We start from the raw sequence: 18,929 nt of genomic DNA on the forward strand, positions 1-18,929 counted from the left end.
ACACGCCTCGCCAAGGCCGTCCCGGCCCGCCCCGGCCCCGCCGGAACCGCGGGGAGGCGGCGGAGCACGGGCGGGGCCGCTCCCCGCGCCGCGGGGGTAACGGGGCCGGGGCCGCCGCCGGGCCGCGCTGAGGCGAGGGAGCAGCGCCGTGGCGGCCCCGGTGCCCGGCCCCGCGCCATGGAGCGGTACGAGAAGCTGGGCAAGGTCGGGGAGGGCTCCTACGGCGTCGTCTTCAAGTGCCGCAACAAGGACACGGGCCAGATCGTGGCGATTAAGAAGTTCCTGGAGTCCGAGGAGGACCCGGTGATCAGGAAGATCGCCCTGCGGGAGATCCGCATGCTGAAGGTGGGCGGCGGGCGGGCGGCCGGCCCCGCTGGCTCTCCGCGCCCCTCCCGCCGCCTCGGGGGGCTCCCGGGCCGGGTGGGCGCCGCGAACGGCACCGCTGCCGGCGCGGCTGCGGCGGCGCCTGCGGGCTGTGCCCCGCCATTGCGAGCTCGGCGCCGCGGCCGGGGAGCCTGGGGAGACCTGAGAGAGCTGCCAGGGGAGCGGGCCGGAGGGAGAAGCGAGGAGACCGGGAGTGGTGGGAGCCGTGAGGAGATGGGCGGTGTGAGGGGAGCCGTTGAGGAGATGGGGAGAAGTGAGGAGATAGGGCATCGTGAGGGGAGAAGCAAGGAGTTGGGGTGTGAGGCAGTGGTACGTAAAGTGCCCAAGTCAGTCAGTTTCTCTGGGAGAAAGCCGGTGTTGGTAAAAGTCCGACCCATTTGGCCAGGGATGGACATGCCTTGGGACAGAGGTGATCCGCCGCAGGCCAGGCTGTCACTGATCAAAGAGGGTTGGTGTAGGGGGGAGCCGACACCTGGCAAAGAGCAAACTGCAGGGTGCCCGTAGATTTCTTCTCCGTTGGTAGTGGAGGAGCATCACCAAAGGCATCGCTGTGCCCTTTACAGAGGGATTGATCCAGTCTCTGGGAGTCGGCGATGTGCTGGCCGATACAGGCACAGCCCTGCCCTTAGCGCATGGTCAGCACTACTTGCCAGTAGCAGCCCCCTCTGCATCCACCAGATTCCCCCCAGAGACAAGGACTGTTGGAGCTGATGGTAAAGTACATGAGCCAAACATGATCCTAGCTAGCACGAGGTGGGGGACAGCCGTGGGGCGCAGCTGTCCTCCTAGCTCCCTGCTTTATAATCTCTCTCGGCTCCTCCTTCAAATGCCCTTTCCGAGCCCCAGTTGTGGGGGATCCGCAGTGTCAGAGCCTGATGTGCAGGTGGGATCGAGCCCTGTGTTGAATGCCAGGGGCTGCACAGGCTTAGTGTTATCCACGTGTGGAAGCGACTGCAGAGCCAGCACCTGTGAGCCATGGCAGCACCTTGCCTTTGCTGATCCTTTCTTGACTTCTGTGTGAGAGCTCATCCTTGCATAGAAATGCGTCGCTTATTCAGCCTCTGTGTTTATTTTCCTGATGGAATAAAAGCACAGGAACGTTTCCAGTGAGTCACACCCCAGGGCCATCAAGCATGCAGAAATGAGGAGAAACCCGGGAGAAGGAGGGAGAGGGTGGGGTAAGGTTTCCTCTCACACGCCCATCTCCTGGGCAAAGTTTCTAGAGCCAGAGGGTGTACCCATTGCTTCGTGCCTAGCAGACACCCGTAGACTGTTGGGAGTTTGTCCCATTTAAATTTGATCCAGTGCATTCATTTGGTCTCCATAGCATCCTGAGGCAGTGAGTGCCATGACTTCAGGAGTGTGTTGTGTGAAAAAATATTCCATTTTATTTGGTATAAACTTGCTGCTGGGTGATGGCATACAGCGCCCTCAGTTGTGTGTTACAAGAAGCAGAGTTCTTCCCTTTTCACTTTCTCCAGGTTACTCATGATTTTACACACCTCCATCACCTCCCTATCTTCAGCTTTCTCTTTTCTGTGCACAAGAGCCAGGGCTTTAAAACACTGAACTGATTAAAGAACCATACTAACAGCATATTGGCTTATTAGAAATTTTAAAATAATGACTTCTAATGGGACTTTTTTTACAAGAAACATGCCATTCAGACTAGACACAAAGCATTCTTGTAGACAGTCAATGATTTAGGACTTTGGAGTTAACAAAACCATATGGAAATTGGCAGAGAGAGATGTTCCATTTTATTTAAAACTTCTTTCCCCAAATCCATAGTGCCTTGGTCTCTGATTTCTGGGTGATGTCATTCCCAGACTTCGCTGCCTCTTGGTGTTTGTGTAGCAGCAGTCGATGCTCATTGTGCTCAGTGTTCCTTTCCTTCTTTGGAGTTACCTTAATTTGCTTGCTGGGAGCCAGGTAACTTTCAGACTTGCAATGAAGTGCACAGTTTCAGCAGGTTTTGATATTTCTGGTATTTCCTTTCCCCAAGTCTCTTTTGTGCTATCAGCTTGTCTTTTATTGAGTATTTATATATAAATAAGTGGTGGAAATGTTATTGTAAAAGGAATAGGAAAGCCTGATTCTCTGCCCGCTGTGAAAAGAGGCAGAATCAGCCTTGGACGCCATCCTAGGAGAGCCATCATCTAGGCAAAAAAGCCTATTTATTTTTCAGTTAGATTTTGGAGAGAAGCAGGCCAAGTTTTTCTCTTATCTGAAGCAAAGAGATGACATGTAGCTGTCTCTTTTCAGTAAACAATGCTGGAGATGCATTAAGATTTAAATGATATTAAAGATCTGAAAATGAAAATAATCATTGCAGAAGTCACTTGCGATGCAGACGGTAAATGCATCTCGTAAGGGCCCAAAGCCAACAGCACTGCAGCTAGCCACGGCAGGATCTGTGTCGGGGCGCTGTTGATTTTAACAAGTGCAGACCTGCTTGACTATCTTCTGAACTTTTTCTCTGTAAATAGTAACAGTTTGTTTGTTTGTTTGTTGAGGTACTTCCTGGCTTAGGCAACAACTAAGTGTTTGTGGAAGATGTAGTGAGATTGTGTTTCATCAGTAAAAAATGTAGGGCCTGATAAATCACTATTCTGCACAGTAAATACCTTGTAGACAAAGGGCTGTATATGGCCAGGAGCCATGGGAGGTGTGGTGGGAGAACCGGGCAGTATGCAGAGTGCTGAAACACACTGCGTGACCCCCAGTCCATAGGAAAAGCTGGAAATCCATGAAAACAGAGTGAGTCTGTGTAAACCCCATCTGTGGCTGTGGAAACCCGATGCCTGCTGTTCCAGAAGGGTGTTGTCTCCCCAGCCTTCGTGTGGAGGCTGACACAGTTCTTAGCTCTGACATTGCGAAGATGAGAGAAAAATGCAATGCAAGGCTGTGTTTGTATGAAAACCAGAAAATATTCCCTATCATCTTAGCAGGGGAGCATTTATAACTCTGGGGGAAAGCCCACACAGGATATCTGACCTGTACGCAGAAGGTGACGCGCGGCCTTGTCACCCAAGCAGGGGGCAGGGAGGGGAAGCCCATCCCACTGTGGCCAGCAACCATCCACCAGCAGCACTGGTAGCCTTAGAAACTGCTCTCTGACATGCCGTGCCGCTAGACTGGGACGTTGTTAGTGTCACTGGCAGATTTACGCTGGCTTTGTGTGCACGTCTGTGTGCACGAGAGACGGTGGCCCGGTGAACCTGACTTCCCGGAGAGCCCTGACTGAGGAGAATGGCTGTAAGCAAGGAATGGGGAGATGCCACAGCAAGACTGCTCCCAGGGGAGCCTCTCCCCGCAGGTTAACCCACTCTTGTGTGTGCAAGAGCTTGTTCACACAGCTGCATGCCCTCACAGCGTCCCTGACTCAGCTAGACCGCGCGCTCGAGGCCAAGCTCACTCTCTTCAGAGACCCCAGCTCCACGCACACATGACGATGGCCAGGCCAGACTGTCTCCCGGGCGTGGCCTGCTCCTGTGAAAGTGGCTCCTGATGGCTGACTTGTGCAACCCAACCAACCTGTAACTGCCAGAGGTTTTCCACAGATCTCAATCTATTACTGACAATTTAACTTTCTTAAGCACCGCAGAGATGGTCTCAATCACCTCCTTCCCACTGGCAGGCTTGGCCGTGGTACCCAGCCTAGTTGCTGGAGGCCCAGCTTGCTGTCAGGTGTCTCTGTTGTCACTGATCTCTGAGAACATAATATGCCAACACACTGAATGCATGGAAAGGGAAGGATACACTTTACCCAGTCTATCAGGAGCTGTTTGACTGGGGAGGGGAGGGGCCATACCAGAGCCACTGCAGCACTCTGGCTTTCATGGTAGAGTCTGAACTGGTGGACTGGGCTTTGCCTGATGTGCGCATGGCAAGTAGGTGCTTCTCTCGATGTGACTGTGCTCGGTGGGATAGGTGGGGTGGTATGCACACAATTCCTGGGAGAATTGCTGTCATTGCTGGGATTTTCAGCAGTCTTTCAGGCATTCTCTGTATCCAATTGTCTTGCAAGGTGGATAAGGAAATGACAAGAATGGAGATGCTACTAGATAAACACCAAACTTGAGAGGTGTTACGAGCCTCCTCCCTTGTGGTTCAGTACTTTCACTAACAGCCCTGCCATGGGAACTGAGGGTGTGCAGAGAAAGTCTGTCTGTTAGGCGAGGTGAGGAGAGATGGCCAGGGCAGAGAAGGTTGCATGGACAGTTAGTGCCTGCTGATGCTGTTGGGTGCCTTGTGCTAGGCAGGGAAAGCACTTGGCATACATGTATGCACAGTGCAGGACTGTGGAAGTGGTCAGATCTTGGTTGTGTCCTAGGTTTGATCCAGATGGGTACGAAGGTCTCTGTTGCTGGCGGATGGTTTGCGTGGTGTGGGCAGGATTGGAGGAACAAGACATGTATGTGCTAAAAGATCCGTTTAGAAAGATCAGCTCCTTGCCACCAGTTTGCAGAACTGGGACAGCTGCCTTCTGCATGCTGATGGGGACCCTGTATGTTGGCTTTGGGCTCAGTGTAGTTTGGGTTCAGTATAACGTCCCCCAGCGGCAGTGAGCTCCCCAGAAGGTCTCTCTTCCCAAGGAGCTTTTACAGTGATATGCTTGAATAAAATGACATTTTGCAAAGGGTCCCATAGTGCGCCATCGGAGCACTGAAATGGCCCCTGCCGTGTCCCTCCTACTCGTGACAGGCTGCCAAGGTATGGTAGGGCAGTCTTGTGCTGAACTGCTCTTTTACTCAAGCTCACCGGTTAATGCCAGGATTTGAGTCGTGGATTTCAGTGATCCTTCACCTTGGGGTTAACTGGGTGCTTCTCAAAACAGCTGCATTCCTCAGTTGAGGCCCTTTACAGTTTTCTCTAGTCTTGACTCTCCGCTTCCTTCTCCTTTGAAGGCTTTTCCAGGTGGCTTAGAGGCACACTGGAAGATGGGGTTAGCGTAACTCCTAGGCAATGCCCTTTCCAGCCTCCTTGCTTTGAAATGCATTTGTTTGTTCTAAAGCCTCGATCAGGCAAAGCCCTCACGGATGCAGGTCCCCGCAAGCAGAGGGGATGGTGCCATGAGTCATCTGAAAAGAAGTAACATTCCTGAGTCGTGTCTGGCTTTTCTTTGTTTCCTTTTCTGAATGCTGTGTTGTGCCCCTTGGTTCAAGCCCTCTCCCAGCCCTCCCTCAAAAGGTGGGCAAAAGAATAGAAAATGAGAAGCTCCAGTAATGTCCACCCTCACCTCTTGCAAGGTGCATTTGAATAACCCTGCTGTGCTCAGGCTTTATGTGTGGTAAGAAGCTGTCTGAGCTCCCCACAAGAGGAAGCCCCAGTATGAGCACTTGAAGTGGATTGAGAGAAAGAGGAAGAAGCAGCAATAAAAATTCTCCTGATTAACCCATCCAGATTCTGACAATAGCCTGGTGATGCTGAGATCACGTGCTTTACTTATCAGAAGAGGTCTTAGTTTCTCCTAAATGCATGTTTGTCTGCTACAGGCTCTTACTGCGTGTGATTTCCCAAGCTGTTCTCCAGGGAGAGCTGCTTTTCATTGCAGCACAGTCAAAGGCTGGATGCGTACAATGAAATGCGCTGCCGGAATAGCTGTGGGCACCGTGATGAATTCTTTATCTATGAGCATCTTTTCTAAGAGGCACTTGCTGAAGCCAAGCTGACTTGTTGCCCACGGTCATTTCCTAAAATAACTACACCACAGGCTGAGCTGTAGCTGAGCTGCTTCTTCACGTCATGCTGTGCTGGTATAAAAGGTTTCAGCTTAAGGAACTGAGACCCTTGTGGGCAAAAGCACTGTCCCCCCTGCCTTTACCCCACTCCTCATGCAGTAACTAACCAGTCCATACACTGTGTGTTACAGCAACTGAAACACCCTAACCTGGTGAACCTGCTGGAAGTGTTCAGGAGGAAGCGGAAGCTGCATCTGGTCTTTGAATACTGCGACCACACAGTTCTCCATGAGCTGGACAAGCACCCCCGGGGGTGAGTGGCCTGTCTCTCACTGGGAGCTTTGAGCAAAGGAGTCGGGGCGTCTGTGTCGTTGCTGCTCTGCAGAGTTTCCAGAGGAATTTCATTAATTACAGGAGAGGTTGCTCAGCCCGGTGCCCAGGACTTGCTCTGTTACTGTGGTTTAGCAACAACATCCAAAAGAATTGCGTCTGAGCCTGCCTGCGCTCCTGCACAGCACCGCTCACCAAGGAGACTTGAGTGCTCAGCCTGAGCGCTCGGGTGACCTGTGGCTGGCTCAGCAGCAAGCGACATGGGAGGAGCTCTTGTGTCTCACTGTGAAGACATTAGGGCTGCTGGGGGATGTGGGCAGGTGGGCTGGGGGCACACAGCCCTCCTTCCTGCTGCTCCCCAGGTATGTTGCATGTCGCTGTGGGATGCTGTGCAGACCCAGGCTGGGGACACTGGGGCGATGTCGCTGAGCACCCAAATATACAGCCTGTAATGATGTCACTGACGACCGGTGACTTCTAACCATGCTGTTGTGTTAAGGAGTGTGTGTTGGTCGGCAGGAGTTACCAAGAGCTGTGCCTGCACCTCTCTGCGCAGCCCCAGTGAACTCCCAGGTCAGACACCCTCATCTTCAAACAGGCGCTTGCACAAAGTGTGAGCTATGCGGGCAGAAGGGACGTTCTCCAGGACAGGGTTTGTTCTGGTGACACATTATAAATGACACTCCCACCAAATACATTGTCCCTAATTATTCACAGTGACTCGGTACTGTGGAAATGCCAAGCAGAAGTTCATAAATCATTTCACAGACCTGGAGCTAAATGAATTGCCTGCAGGAGACTAATTGGGGGTTGAGTAAACAAGAGCCTGTTATTCTCTTTCTCCACAATGCGGAGTTCTAGAAGAAGAATGGAGCACTCTGATAGCAAATGGCTTTGTGAGCTGGTGAGCAGCTTTCACCCTAGTTTGAACCTGTTCACCTCGAATCTGAAGAGAGGATGGATAATCCTCTTTGAAGAAAATGCTTCACATTTTCTTTCTGTTCATCAGCACAACTCCAGTGTGAATGGACATGTAACGCCTGGTTGCATACTTTGCTTTTGATCTTTGCTACGGCAGATGGTCAAGTCTTTCATGGTCAGGATTAAGATGGGTGGGCACACGCCTCTTTGCATCGTGTTTCCAGGTCATTTGACCAACTTCATCCCCTTGTCAGGCTGTCAGTGCCGCACTCCCATCATTCTAGGATGTTTCTGCAAGGAAACTCTAGCGTTGAAACAGCAGTGTCTGCACAAGACCTTCAGCGCTGACAGCAGAAGGTTCCTTAAAGCTTCCTGCATATTGTTTTAGTTTAGTTTTGGGTTTTTTCTTTTATGATGAATCAGAAGCTTTTCAGCATTAAACACATTAAATAAAATTGGGTTTGAGCTTGAAACTGCCAAGGTTGTCACCTATGCCTTTCCTGGGGCTGTTGAAGACTGTTGCAGACAGCCAAGGAAGTTTAAGAACTGTTGCACAGTAACTGAACGAGAAGAGAGGAGGCTGGATCTTTAACAGAGTTGTTCTTTCTCTGAAGTGTTTGCCAGCCACTGGAGGGAAGGAGAGAAGATGCAAACCAAAGTAGAGCTTTGTACTCTTGCATGAACATGCTTCCCCATCCCATTTTCATCACCTCTGTACACTGGAAAATCAATGATGTGACAGCATTGCAAGTCAGAGCATACATCCATGGCATGGATAGCCCACCACCTCCAACTCTCTGAGCAGTTGCAGAGGCAGGAACGCCTGCTGGCATTTCAGGATTGCCAGGAAGCATGGATACTAAGCACAGCCGCAAGACAGGATTTGACTTGGACTTGCACGTGCTGATGTGTGGTCACCAGCTGGCAGGCCTCATGCTGGCTGTGACTGAGTGGTACCAGACACCCTGGCATGCCGTAAATCCTTGTGTCTTGTTGCATTGACTGGATTTGGAACTGGTGCTGACGTTCCCTTTGATGCTCCTGTGATGCATGAAGGGTAACCTTACAGGAGAGCATTGCTTTCTGCAGGGAGGTGCAGGCAGAGCCCAGCCTCAGCTCTGAAGCATGGGAAGAGGTACCACAGCCCAGCATGACTTGTTCCCTGCAGTGGAAGATCAATGAACTGAGCATTAATATGTATTTCTTGTAACCTGTTTATAGCAGGAAAACACACTAGGTGTTTTTATTCTCAGTTTTCTGACTTGGTCCCTGATGGTTTTGCTCAGAGATCCCTGTACAATGCTAGCACTCAAATGCCTCCTCTTCCTTTTTCCTGTAATAGTGAAGTTATTTTTAATGGCCAAAATAAATATGTGCTTTCTTAAAACAGGGTGCCGGAGCATCTAGTGAAGAGCATAACCTGGCAGACCCTCCAAGCTGTGAACTTCTGCCATAAACACAATGTAAGTTCCCTAAACAGCACTAACGCTTGCTGTAACACAGCTTTGGGGGAGAAGGGGATTCTGTTGCCATTTTCATGGGATGAAGTTGGATGAACTTTCCTCTTTTCAAGGGGAAACGTGTATCTCCAGCAGTAGTATATACCCACAACAGTTGCATTTACTGTCACACAGGTCCCTTGGGTTTGCTGTCAAGGACTGATCTGCACTAATGACTTTAGACAAGCTTCCAGGCTGACCAGAAATCTTTGTGTGTTCCCTGGGCCATGCATTAGAGAGTTTTAAAAAACTGGCTTAACATCTAATCACCTGAGACCTGAGCAAACTGCTGTTGATTTCCCAGAGAGTCCTTCTGTGGATAGTCATGAGCATTGAATGGTGTTACCAGTTAAAAGGTTTCAAAAATTAGATACAGTAAACCACTTTTACAACCTCTCCTCTGCTTTCTGGAGGGAAAAGTGGATGGCAAATAATTTGTAGAAAGCAGTGGGGATGCTTTAAGAAGCTGGGAAGGAAAGGAGCCTTCTGGAGAAGTTCTTTAGGCAAACTTGGCTGGAATTGTCTTTGTTTTTGTTTATCTGCCAATGTTTGAGATTTAAGAGTCAGGCAGGAGATCTCTCTGGAATGGGTGTTTTGTCTTTGCTGGGAGAATTATGTCCAGTTGAGCCACAGGAACTTGGCCATAGGTCTGTCCCGCTTCCAGGATTTGTTGTTTTTCTCCTTTTTTTCTGTTCCCCTGCTCAATCTGAAAGATTCAATGGAGCTTTAAAGCCAAGGGACAATGAGATGCTGCCGTCTGACCTGCTGTAGATCACAGGTAATGAGGTTTTATGCAGCTGCCCTTTTGGAACTCCATGGCACTGGTTTAACAAGCAGCGTTTCGGTCCTCAGGAGGAGACACAATAATTTACCACCATCTTAAATAGGAAAAGTCCAAGGTGTTTGTGCTGAGGTGATGATAGAGGAGGCACAATGTGAGCTAGGCCCTGGTGATTTCAGTAGAGCACGCCTTTCACACATAGGCAGAAGAAATGAAGGTCTCTGGTAGTTTGATTAGCATAAACTCTTTCCCAAGCCCAAATTCAATCGTGAACCTTCAGCAAGCATGGGGACTTCTCAAGAACCACAGAATTGCTGATGTGGGAAGGGATGTCTGGAGATCATCTAGTCCAGCCCTCCCACTCAAGCTGGTCAGCTAGAGCTGGCTGCTCAGCAACTTCGCCAGTCAGGGTTTGAATATCTCCAAGGATGGAGATTCCACAGACTCTCTGGACAACCTCTTTGGGTGTTTGGCCACCCTCACAGTAAAAAAAACAAAAAATTGCTTAGATGTAACTGGAATTTCCTGTGTGTTCAGTTTGTCCCCATCGCCTCTAGTCCTTTCCCTGGACACCACTGAGGGAGCCTGCCTTGGTCTTCTTTACGTCTTCCTGTAGGGTGTTCATACATGTAGATAAGACTCCCCCTAAGCTTTCTTCTCTCCAGGCCGAGTGATGGTCCCAGCTCCCTCATCCTCCACTTGGATGTCATGCACCCAGTCCCTTAACCATTTTAGTGGCCCTTTACTGGAGTCACTCCAGTATGCCTACATCTTCCTTCTGGTGAGGATCCCAAAGCTGGACACAGAACTCTGGATGTGTCTCACCTGTGCTGGGCAGAGGGAACACCAGGTGTGCTCTGGCATCTGCAGGGATAAACTCCCAAATCTAAACCATAGCCTGGATCATCTCATCTCTGAGCTTTGCTGGCAAAATAATTTGCTTGTCTACTAGATTATCAGTAAAAACAGTTCATGGACTTTGTCCAAGAACTGATCCCAGAGGACTTAGGCCCCTCTCATTAGGATCTCCCCATGTATTCATAAAACCGAGTCCCTTATTAGGAGTGTGTTACACATAGCTGTATCAAGTGAGTTGCATTTGCAGACCCAGGTTAACAGCAACCCTTGCTCTGCAAACCTCGCTCCTCCTGCTAGCAGATTCCCAGCTGGTTCTGGGGAGCTGACGCAGTGTTGTCCAAGTGATGCGGAGCTATGCAGCTGAAGCTGGGAGCCTGCACAGTGCCTCACCCCGCAGGTGGGGTATAGGCGGGGTAATTGTCCTGCCCAGCAGGACACGGGTTTAGCTGCTGTGAAGAAACCCTTTAATCTTCTCTTTCAGCAGGAATGATGGCCTGGCACAATGTGCAAGGGGTATGTGACAAAATTAAGAGGTTCTTTATCTGAGGGCCAGGTTAAATACTTGCTTCTAACTTCATTTTTTTCTGTTTCCAGTGCATCCACCGAGATGTAAAGCCAGAAAACATCCTGATAACAAAGCACTCGGTCATCAAACTTTGTGACTTTGGATTTGCTCGCATATTGAGTGAGTGCCAACTTGCTGCTTAGACAGATTGTTAACACTAACACGTGAAAACTCAAATGAATTGTAGGATCAGGCTTTCAACTGCGGGTGAAGACTTGCTTGTCTTTGTCTGATGCACGTGTAAATAATCCGATATAAAAGCTGGCGTGTTTTCAGAGAGAACCTCTGCTAAAGGCTGGGTGGGGATCCCCAAACCAGCTTACAGGGAGCTAGCCCAGCCAGCATGGTGCCAAGTGCCTCTGTAACCAAACTCCGCCTGAGCTTCCTGCTGGGGCAGCTGGTGGTGCTGGCGCTGGTAGATGGAAGTCAGCCTTGGGCATCTTGGAGCTGCCCAGCCATTGCTTGTGCAAGGCTGGAAACACAGCTGGAGTTCCCTGGCAGGAGGAGCCCCTCTGGCAGAAGGTGCTGTCTCTGTAAACAATGGCTTCACATTTTCCGTTGTAAATAAACCCCAATCTGGGTTTTTTCTCTTTTTTTAAGCTCTTGTTCAGTCAAATCACGTGGGCTTTGAGAACTGACCACTGGCTGGTGCAGGGCCCTGCTGTGGAGCTCTGTGTATTTTCATTTGGAGAAAAATATGGTCTTGATTTTTGGCAAATCTAAAGTGTTTCCAAAGTTGGGTTCTGCTAGTAGCCAGTGACTCATCCTGTTTCTGTAGCTATTGCCTGCCCAGGAGGTGCCCCAGCATGTGCAACAACTGATGGTGGCTCAACTGCATCATTCTGATCCCATGTTCCTGTTTGTTTCTCTCCTTCCTGACCCCAACCTAGCTGGTCCGAGTGATTATTACACAGACTATGTGGCTACCAGGTGGTACCGCTCTCCAGAGTTACTTGTGGGAGACACCCAGTACGGCCCTCCCGTGGACGTGTGGGCAATCGGCTGTGTCTTTGCAGAGCTGCTCTCCGGGGTCCCACTGTGGCCTGGCAAGTCTGATGTCGACCAGCTGTACCTCATCCGGAGAACCCTGGGTGAGTGTCCCCTCTGCACTGGTCAGAGCCCCAGTCTTCCCAATGCCTTTGGCAGGACTGGAGCTTACCCAGGAAGAGCTTCCTCTGTGGTGGGAATTAGGATTAGCCAGGAGGTGAATTTACCCAGTGGATCTCTCCCTGTAGTTGGTGCTGGCTTTATTTCAGGTGTTGCTGTCCTTGAAAGGGAGCTGGGTTTTCCTGGTGTGGCTTACACACACACACATCTTGTTAGGAGACTGGGGAGTTGGAGCAACAGATGCTGCTTCAGGTCCTGGCAGGATTTAGGGAAATGAAGTTGGCATCCATGTGGGTGGTGACTGTTCTTCAGAAAAAGATCTGTGGGGCAGAATTGGTTGCAGCGTGTAGGAACCAGCAGTGCCAGGCTGTGGCTAAAGGGCTCACAACAGACAGGGCTGCGTAAGCAGGGTCGTTGCCTGCAAACAGGGTCTGGTGCTGGGCAGTTTAAGAAGGATGCGGGATGTGTTCAGTGACCAGCGGCTGCCCCTCCTGGTCCTTCAGGGTGGCTCAGTGACTACCTGGGCGTGGGGAGCACAGGGCCAGCCCCCAAGAGGCACAGAAACACAGGCCTCTGCTCCTGTCCTTTCCACGCCTTCAGCTGCGCCACACCGACAGAGAAATGAGAAAGGAGCAGGAATTTTTTGCATAAAGGTTTGAAAGATAGAGGTGTTTTTCAGGGTTTGGTACCGGGTATCAGTCCTTGCTTCTGGGTAATGAATAGCTGGATTTAGTTCATCACAGCTTTGGAGGTCTCGTAAACATTGCAGGTGCCTGTTGATGGCTGTGGGCTTGGAAAACAGAGTGGGAACACTGAAGTTTGACTGTTCCACCTGTTTGTCTTTATTCACCAAGGCATTTTAGGAGCCACTCTGGATTTGAAACAGAGGTTAAATAAAAGAGCCATTATCCATGTAACAATTACATTAATCCAGTCTCATTGATTCTATTTGATGTTGGTGTGTAACATCTGATTTCTTGAGTGGAAAGGAACAAACCCCCACTTTTAATTGAAATTTATTGGAACGAACAGAGAATTGTCATTTTTACTGAGCAGTTTATAAAACTATAAAGGTGACTAATGGCTTTAAACATAAGCTCCTTAGCTAGAAAAATAGTTCAATGTCAATTGCTTCATCCTCCTGAATACATTTATGCCAGCATTAGGTAAGCTATAATTATTTTTAATGATAGGGTTTCAGCCAGAATAAATTCCCTTTTGATCCAGGTGATAGACTGAGGCGGCGTTTACAGAGACAAGCTCCTTGGTCAGAGCTGCGCAGGTGTTTTGGTTACTATACTCTTGCGTTACGGATTTGATTTTAACATTTTGCTCGCTCTGAGCCGCCCTATGCTTCAAAAAAGGGCCACAAAGTTGCACTGGGGAAAAGCTACGGCATATTCCTGTTGGTGCCGTGTTTCGGCTCTTTTCTATACAACGTCCTCAGGAGTGTACAAAATGAATTTCACCCAATATGAGTTAAATGCTAATAAAGCTGGAACACTTGTGGTTAGCCTGTCCCCTTCCAGCAGTCAGAAGACACGACTGTTTATGCAGATGGGCTGCCTCTCAGGAACCCTTTGCCTTCGAAAATGCTGAAACGCGGCACTAGTGTGGAGAGGAGAGGAGAGCAGGCCAGCAGAGCCCTGGCCACCCTCCCTCGAACAGAGCACACCAACAAAGCATGCCCACGTTGCCGCTGCCGTGTGGCCACCTCCAAAACAGCCAGTGGCTCCTGCTAGTTGCTTGTTGGAGACTTGGGCTGGCCCACCGTGTCTGATGCAAGCAGGGGAGTTAACTGCCCCTCTGGACCTTGCTTAACGCTTCGGGAGGTGTCCCTGGCGGAAGCTCAGTGCCGCGGCATGGCTGGAGTTTCAGGTCCTGGTAGGTGTTTGCACAGCACCCCCTAGCTATGATGCTGAGGCACATTCCCCCACTGAACGACACACAGACCTTGAGCTCAGCCGGCACACAGTGGAGGTACCAGTGCTGGCGCAGAGCAGACACGGTTGTGCAGCTCAGTGCCTTGCCCACCTCATTCCCTGCTGTTCTACCAAGGGGTCTTTTTGCTAGTAGAAAGCCAAATTTGCCATCACCCAAATAACACAGTGGTAGGATCTAGGCATTTGGCATGGGAAGATACATAGAAATACGGATTTTTCAAGGCCCCAGGCTATAGCAGCCACTGTTTGTAAAAGCCACTCTGCTGCACAGCAGAGAAACGCAGAGCTGGAAGAGGCACAGCAGCTGAGTACTCCTGCCCCAAAAACTGCTCGCACCAGCTGAATTTCTTTGAGCTATTTACAGCATGAGGCCCTGGGCAGTTGTGGCTGCAGGGAGCTGGAGCTGTGTGGCCCTGCCTTCCGTTCAGCCCAGTCACACAGCCTTGGGATCGCTGGTGTCCTAGATGGATGCGAGTTTTCACAAAAGAACTTGTAATTGGCTCACTCGATGCTACTCCATCTCTTTAGATGTTCTCTCAGATGGTGTCAGTCTTGTTAGAGGCTGTAAGCTTGTTCAAGGCAGGTGCTGTAAAAACAGCAAATTGATCTGTCTTTGTTTTCTTTATTCTTGGTCAAAGGGGACCTTATTCCCAGGCACCAGCAAGTGTTCACCACCAACCAGTTCTTCAGCGGGGTAAGAATTCCAGACCCAGAGAGCATGGTAAGAGCTCCCTCCAGATGCGCTTCCCCTGAGCCCAGTGCTAACCAGCAATCTCTCTGCAGTCCTAAGGAGACATGGTGTTTGGCCAGAGACATGTTCCTGCTTCATTTTACCCAGAGTACGTGTGCTATCCACTTTGGAAGTACAGCTGGAAAAGCCTCGCTTGCGCAGCTTGACCAGTCCTTTGCTGCACAGGACTTTTTCCCTGTCTAAAAGATTTGCCCTCTACTTTGCCAATGTACACTAGAATATTCTTTGGAGGTGGCTGAACCTCTCTCGTGACGTTTTACCAATACCCTGTGTAAAAGCAGTCAAACGCTTACTCTCTGCTCCTTCTCCCCGCTTCTGGTGGCACAGCAGCCGGCCTACCCGCCCCCGGTAATGCCGGCAGCTCCCCTCTAAGCACACAAAGTGACAGAAGCATTTTGTGAGGTGCAGGCCATGTTGCTAAGGAAAGCTGGTTCTCCGTACCCTGACGAATGGAAAGCTTGCTAATATCAGTACACTTGCTATTTTTTTTCCCTCCAGGAGCCGTTAGAAATGAAATTCCCAAATATTTCATACTCTGCTTTAGCTCTCATGAAGGTAAGAAAATTACAGCTAGTGGAGGAGCTCAGCACTGAGACTTAGCAAATGCAGTCTGGTTTGCTTATCAGCTGCAAAATGGTTTCAGAGTCCATCTCTGAATTATCAGAGATGCATTGAAAAATAGAGCTGGAGGGGGTTTGGAGAGGGCTGTTAATCCTCTCCTTTCTAATCCACTCATCTTTACCATGGAGGTGGAAAACATTATTCCTTTATTAAGATGCAGGGGATGGAAACTGTGAGGATGGAGACGTTAAAAAGAATGTGCAGCTGTGGGTGGTACTGGCTACACTGAACACTGGCACAACACAGCCAGTGCCATGGTGGATTCCCCTGGTTAAGAAAGTTGTTCTAGTCCAAATTAAAATTATGGGCTTAACTGGTTTTCCTGGTTTTGGCTGGGATAGGGTTAATTTTCTTCATTGTAGCTAGTTTGGGGATGTTTTGGATATAGCTGCAACACTGGTTTTTGAGGCTAGGCCATACAACTGTAACTGTCCGTCTAGCCACAAATTTCTGTTACTGCCCGTGGCAATTATTCAGTATGAGCTGCTTTGCAAGCTTCATGCCGACTGAAAGTCACTCTTAGAATCCATTAAAAAAATAAGATTAACACGTGTATCCATGCAAAAACTCATTCATTGGCTGTTGTGAGTAGCTGGAATTGCACTGTTTAATGAGCATTTTGAGTGATCTTTTACTTTGTCTTTTCTAAGGGTTGCCTTCGTATGGACCCTGCAGAGAGGCAGACGTGTGAGCAGCTGCTGCAGAATCCCTATTTTGACAGCATTAGGGAGGCAGCAGATCCGGGGAAAGAACATGAAAAAACGGCTCGGAAACCAGCCAGGCTGACTCGGAAGCACATGCCGGGGGTAACATTTTCATAGTAGTATTTAACAATCTGTGCCTAAGGAGGGGAGCGGCTCTCTCTGTGTGGCTCCTGGGAGGTGGGCTCATGCTGGCAGTTAATGGTGAGAGCCTGCATTGGACCGATCTTAATTTTAGCCCAAGGAGAAAATCAACCTTCTGGCTAAAGAGTAATGCGGTACAAACTGAGTTCTGCACTGCAGCTCCATCTAGTCACTGGGGATAAGCTGCACAGTGATGTGAAAGATCAGGTTTATCCAGGAATGTGCATTCCTGACAAAGAATAGCAGCAGAGCTGAACAAACTGAACAGGCTTGCATGGGTGGTTTAATCGGAAGGTCTCTGGGATCTGTTTGGTGCTTTTGAATCCCAAATTATGGAGACAGCAAAAATGTCCAGTTCCATTTGTAACCGCTGATGGGATGGGATCCCTCACTCAGTTCCAGATGTTACACAACACACAGGGTGTTTCTGCAACTGGAGTTGCCAAGCAAATGTCTCCCTGCCGTTTCAGTCTTTCCAGACTCCTGCCCAAGTCTCCAAATCCAGCCTCACGATGGGAGTCATTCAGCAGTTCTTTCCCCATGAGCCACGCTCCCCATGACAGCTGTAACACTGAGCTGGTAACACACAGGGGAGTTGTCGGTGCGGGATGGAGCACTGCTACGGCGTATGAATTCCTGGATCAAACTGATTTGCCTCTTCCACTTCTATGACAGTGGATATAACAGTAATATTTTTCTTGCCCTGGGTGACTGAAAGAAATACCTTTAATGAGCCGTTCTCGTTGCTCTCCAGCTGTAGAACACCAGATCCATGGCTCGTAGTTTGAAAAGTACAGGGTTACAGTATGAATAGTTTTATAGTTTCCGTTTTGAAAAATGAAATGCATGCATTATTCTCAATTAACACAAACCCACACCATATGACTTTTTCTTTAGATACAGTACCTGCCTCAGTTAACCAGCAGTAATGTTCTGCCAGCTCTGGACAGCAAGAAGTACTGCTGCAAAACCCGGAAATCAGACTACCATTTCCCCAACATCTAATGGGATGGCGGATGAAAAACTATTTATTTTCCAAAGTTCAAGTCATTCGGAATTTATAAAAGGAGGATATGTGGTGGAAAACTAAATTAATACATGTTATGACATCCACAAAAGTGGTTTGTAAAGTAGTGTAGTTTGGGTCACTGATGGAAGGCGAGTGATGCACAGGGCAAGCTCCAAGTTCACGTTCGTCGGTGTTCTGTGTATAAAGGAAAATACATTTGTTTTGCTTTAATTCATGATTGTATACTGGTTTGTGGTTATATACTGGTTTGTGATTGTATACTGGTTCAGAATTACTGCAACCCACTGTTTACAGCATGAATTTAGAAACTCTGTTGCCTGTCTACCACCTGTATTTCAGACTTGGCAGAAGAACTGCGACTGTGCCAAATAAATGCAAGTCCTGCTGTGTCAAAACAGCAATACTGCTTTAGACTGGGGCTAAGTCACTGATGCCGCAAGGAACTGTAAACGTACAGCTAGTGCAAATAGAAGACAGATGTATGTGTTTATGGAGCCGAGCCTGAAGAGAGGCTGCCTAACGGCTCCAGGTAGTTATAATTCTGCAGAAACAGCACTGCTTTAAAGATACGTCTGTCCTAGGGACTGCATTTATAGATCACAAAGTATGGAGAGTTCTGGCAGCAGCTCAGACTTAATGGAAGGCTCAGCAGGCACTGTTACCAGGAGGAGAACGTTTTAATAGTAAAACCTGTTGTTTCTTTAGTCTTTTCAGAGTCCCTCCTGCCTGTTTCTTCCTTGCATTATGAGGCTGGTTTTATTTGCTGTTTCTGTCAATAGTGAAGTCACTTGCCTGTAGCGTTACAGAAATTCTTTTATCAAAAATAATTCATGACTATCATTTATAACATTGGCCAGACACAGGCAGGAATTCTACCTAAGGGTACATATTGGAATGATTCTTGGGTTTTGTGTAATCTCAGGATGTAATATTGTGTTGGTTTTGAATAAAAGAAATGTAGCTTGTTTTTCCAATGTGTTTTACTGTATCAAGTTTTACCATTGGGCGAGGAACATCCTCTTTCTGCTTGAAACCTACAGCAAAAATGGTTTCTTTTCCCAGTACCGTTCTGTGTTCAACAACAGTAAAAGCAGTTTCGGTGGGACAAATGCCATAGCCTTTCAGTGTGCCTGTCCACCTCTTATTTCATAGTATAATTTAGTATATTTTAATCTCGTACGTTGTGTCCATAGGTAGCTTTGGTTACGCTCAGAAAGCATTGGTGCTCCTGTATTTCCTGTGTGGACATTCAGCCGTCTAACCCCGCAGAGGTGCGCGGTATGGCAGCACCCCGGCGCCGCCTGAAGCCGTAGTAGCTTGGCACAGCCCTGGGCAGCGCAGGCCGGAGGGAACGTCGGTTCTGGGCACCGTTCCTGCCCACTCTGTGCTAGGAGATAGGAGGAAAAACCAGCCCCGTAGTACAGAACATTGTCCTTAGCAGTGCTTGGCATCATTTCCTTCAGAGGACAAGATGACAATCAGGGATAAGAAAACAGATGCTCAGGTACGCAGAGGTAGCCATGTCTGAGACATCACAATGAAATCCGCTTTCTTGGCGTCGTCGCCTACTGCTTGTCTCTCCCCTACCACCAAATCTAGGAATTTGATTA

The 18,929-nt window shown here is 49.0% G+C and overlaps 2 protein-coding genes across 5 annotated transcripts in view; one reads left to right on the forward strand and one right to left on the reverse strand.

The window, feature by feature from the left end:
- Positions 1-18,293, forward strand: CDKL1 (cyclin dependent kinase like 1). 3 transcript variants are annotated; one of them, XM_064461172.1, is made up of 9 exons: positions 1-345; positions 6,260-6,381; positions 8,710-8,782; positions 11,052-11,142; positions 11,913-12,113; positions 14,711-14,766; positions 15,322-15,378; positions 16,095-16,250; positions 17,187-18,293. In XM_064461172.1, the coding sequence occupies exons 1-9, from the start codon at positions 178-180 to the stop codon at positions 17,292-17,294; spliced, it is 1,032 nt and encodes a 343-aa protein (XP_064317242.1). In that variant the 5' UTR covers positions 1-177; the 3' UTR covers positions 17,295-18,293. The 3 variants fall into 3 exon arrangements, with proteins under 3 accessions (XP_064317242.1, XP_064317243.1, XP_064317241.1); XM_064461171.1 differs by having other exon boundaries at positions 6-345; positions 14,711-14,793; XM_064461173.1 differs by lacking the exons at positions 6,260-6,381; positions 8,710-8,782 and having other exon boundaries at positions 2-345; positions 14,711-14,793.
- The window catches only part of DMAC2L (distal membrane arm assembly component 2 like), a 7,055-nt gene continuing 5,420 nt past the window's right edge, over positions 17,295-18,929 (reverse strand). Inside the window, exon 5 of one of the 2 annotated variants that reach the window (XM_064461174.1) lies at positions 17,295-17,493. The gene's annotated coding sequence lies outside the window, so the exon portion shown is untranslated. Of the gene's footprint in view, positions 18,777-18,929 lie in introns of both variants that reach the window. The other variant, XM_064461175.1, reaches the window with a different exon arrangement.

Source organism: Phalacrocorax carbo, chromosome 9, assembly GCF_963921805.1.
Source record: "Phalacrocorax carbo chromosome 9, bPhaCar2.1, whole genome shotgun sequence".
Taxonomy (NCBI): Eukaryota; Metazoa; Chordata; class Aves; order Suliformes; family Phalacrocoracidae; genus Phalacrocorax; species Phalacrocorax carbo.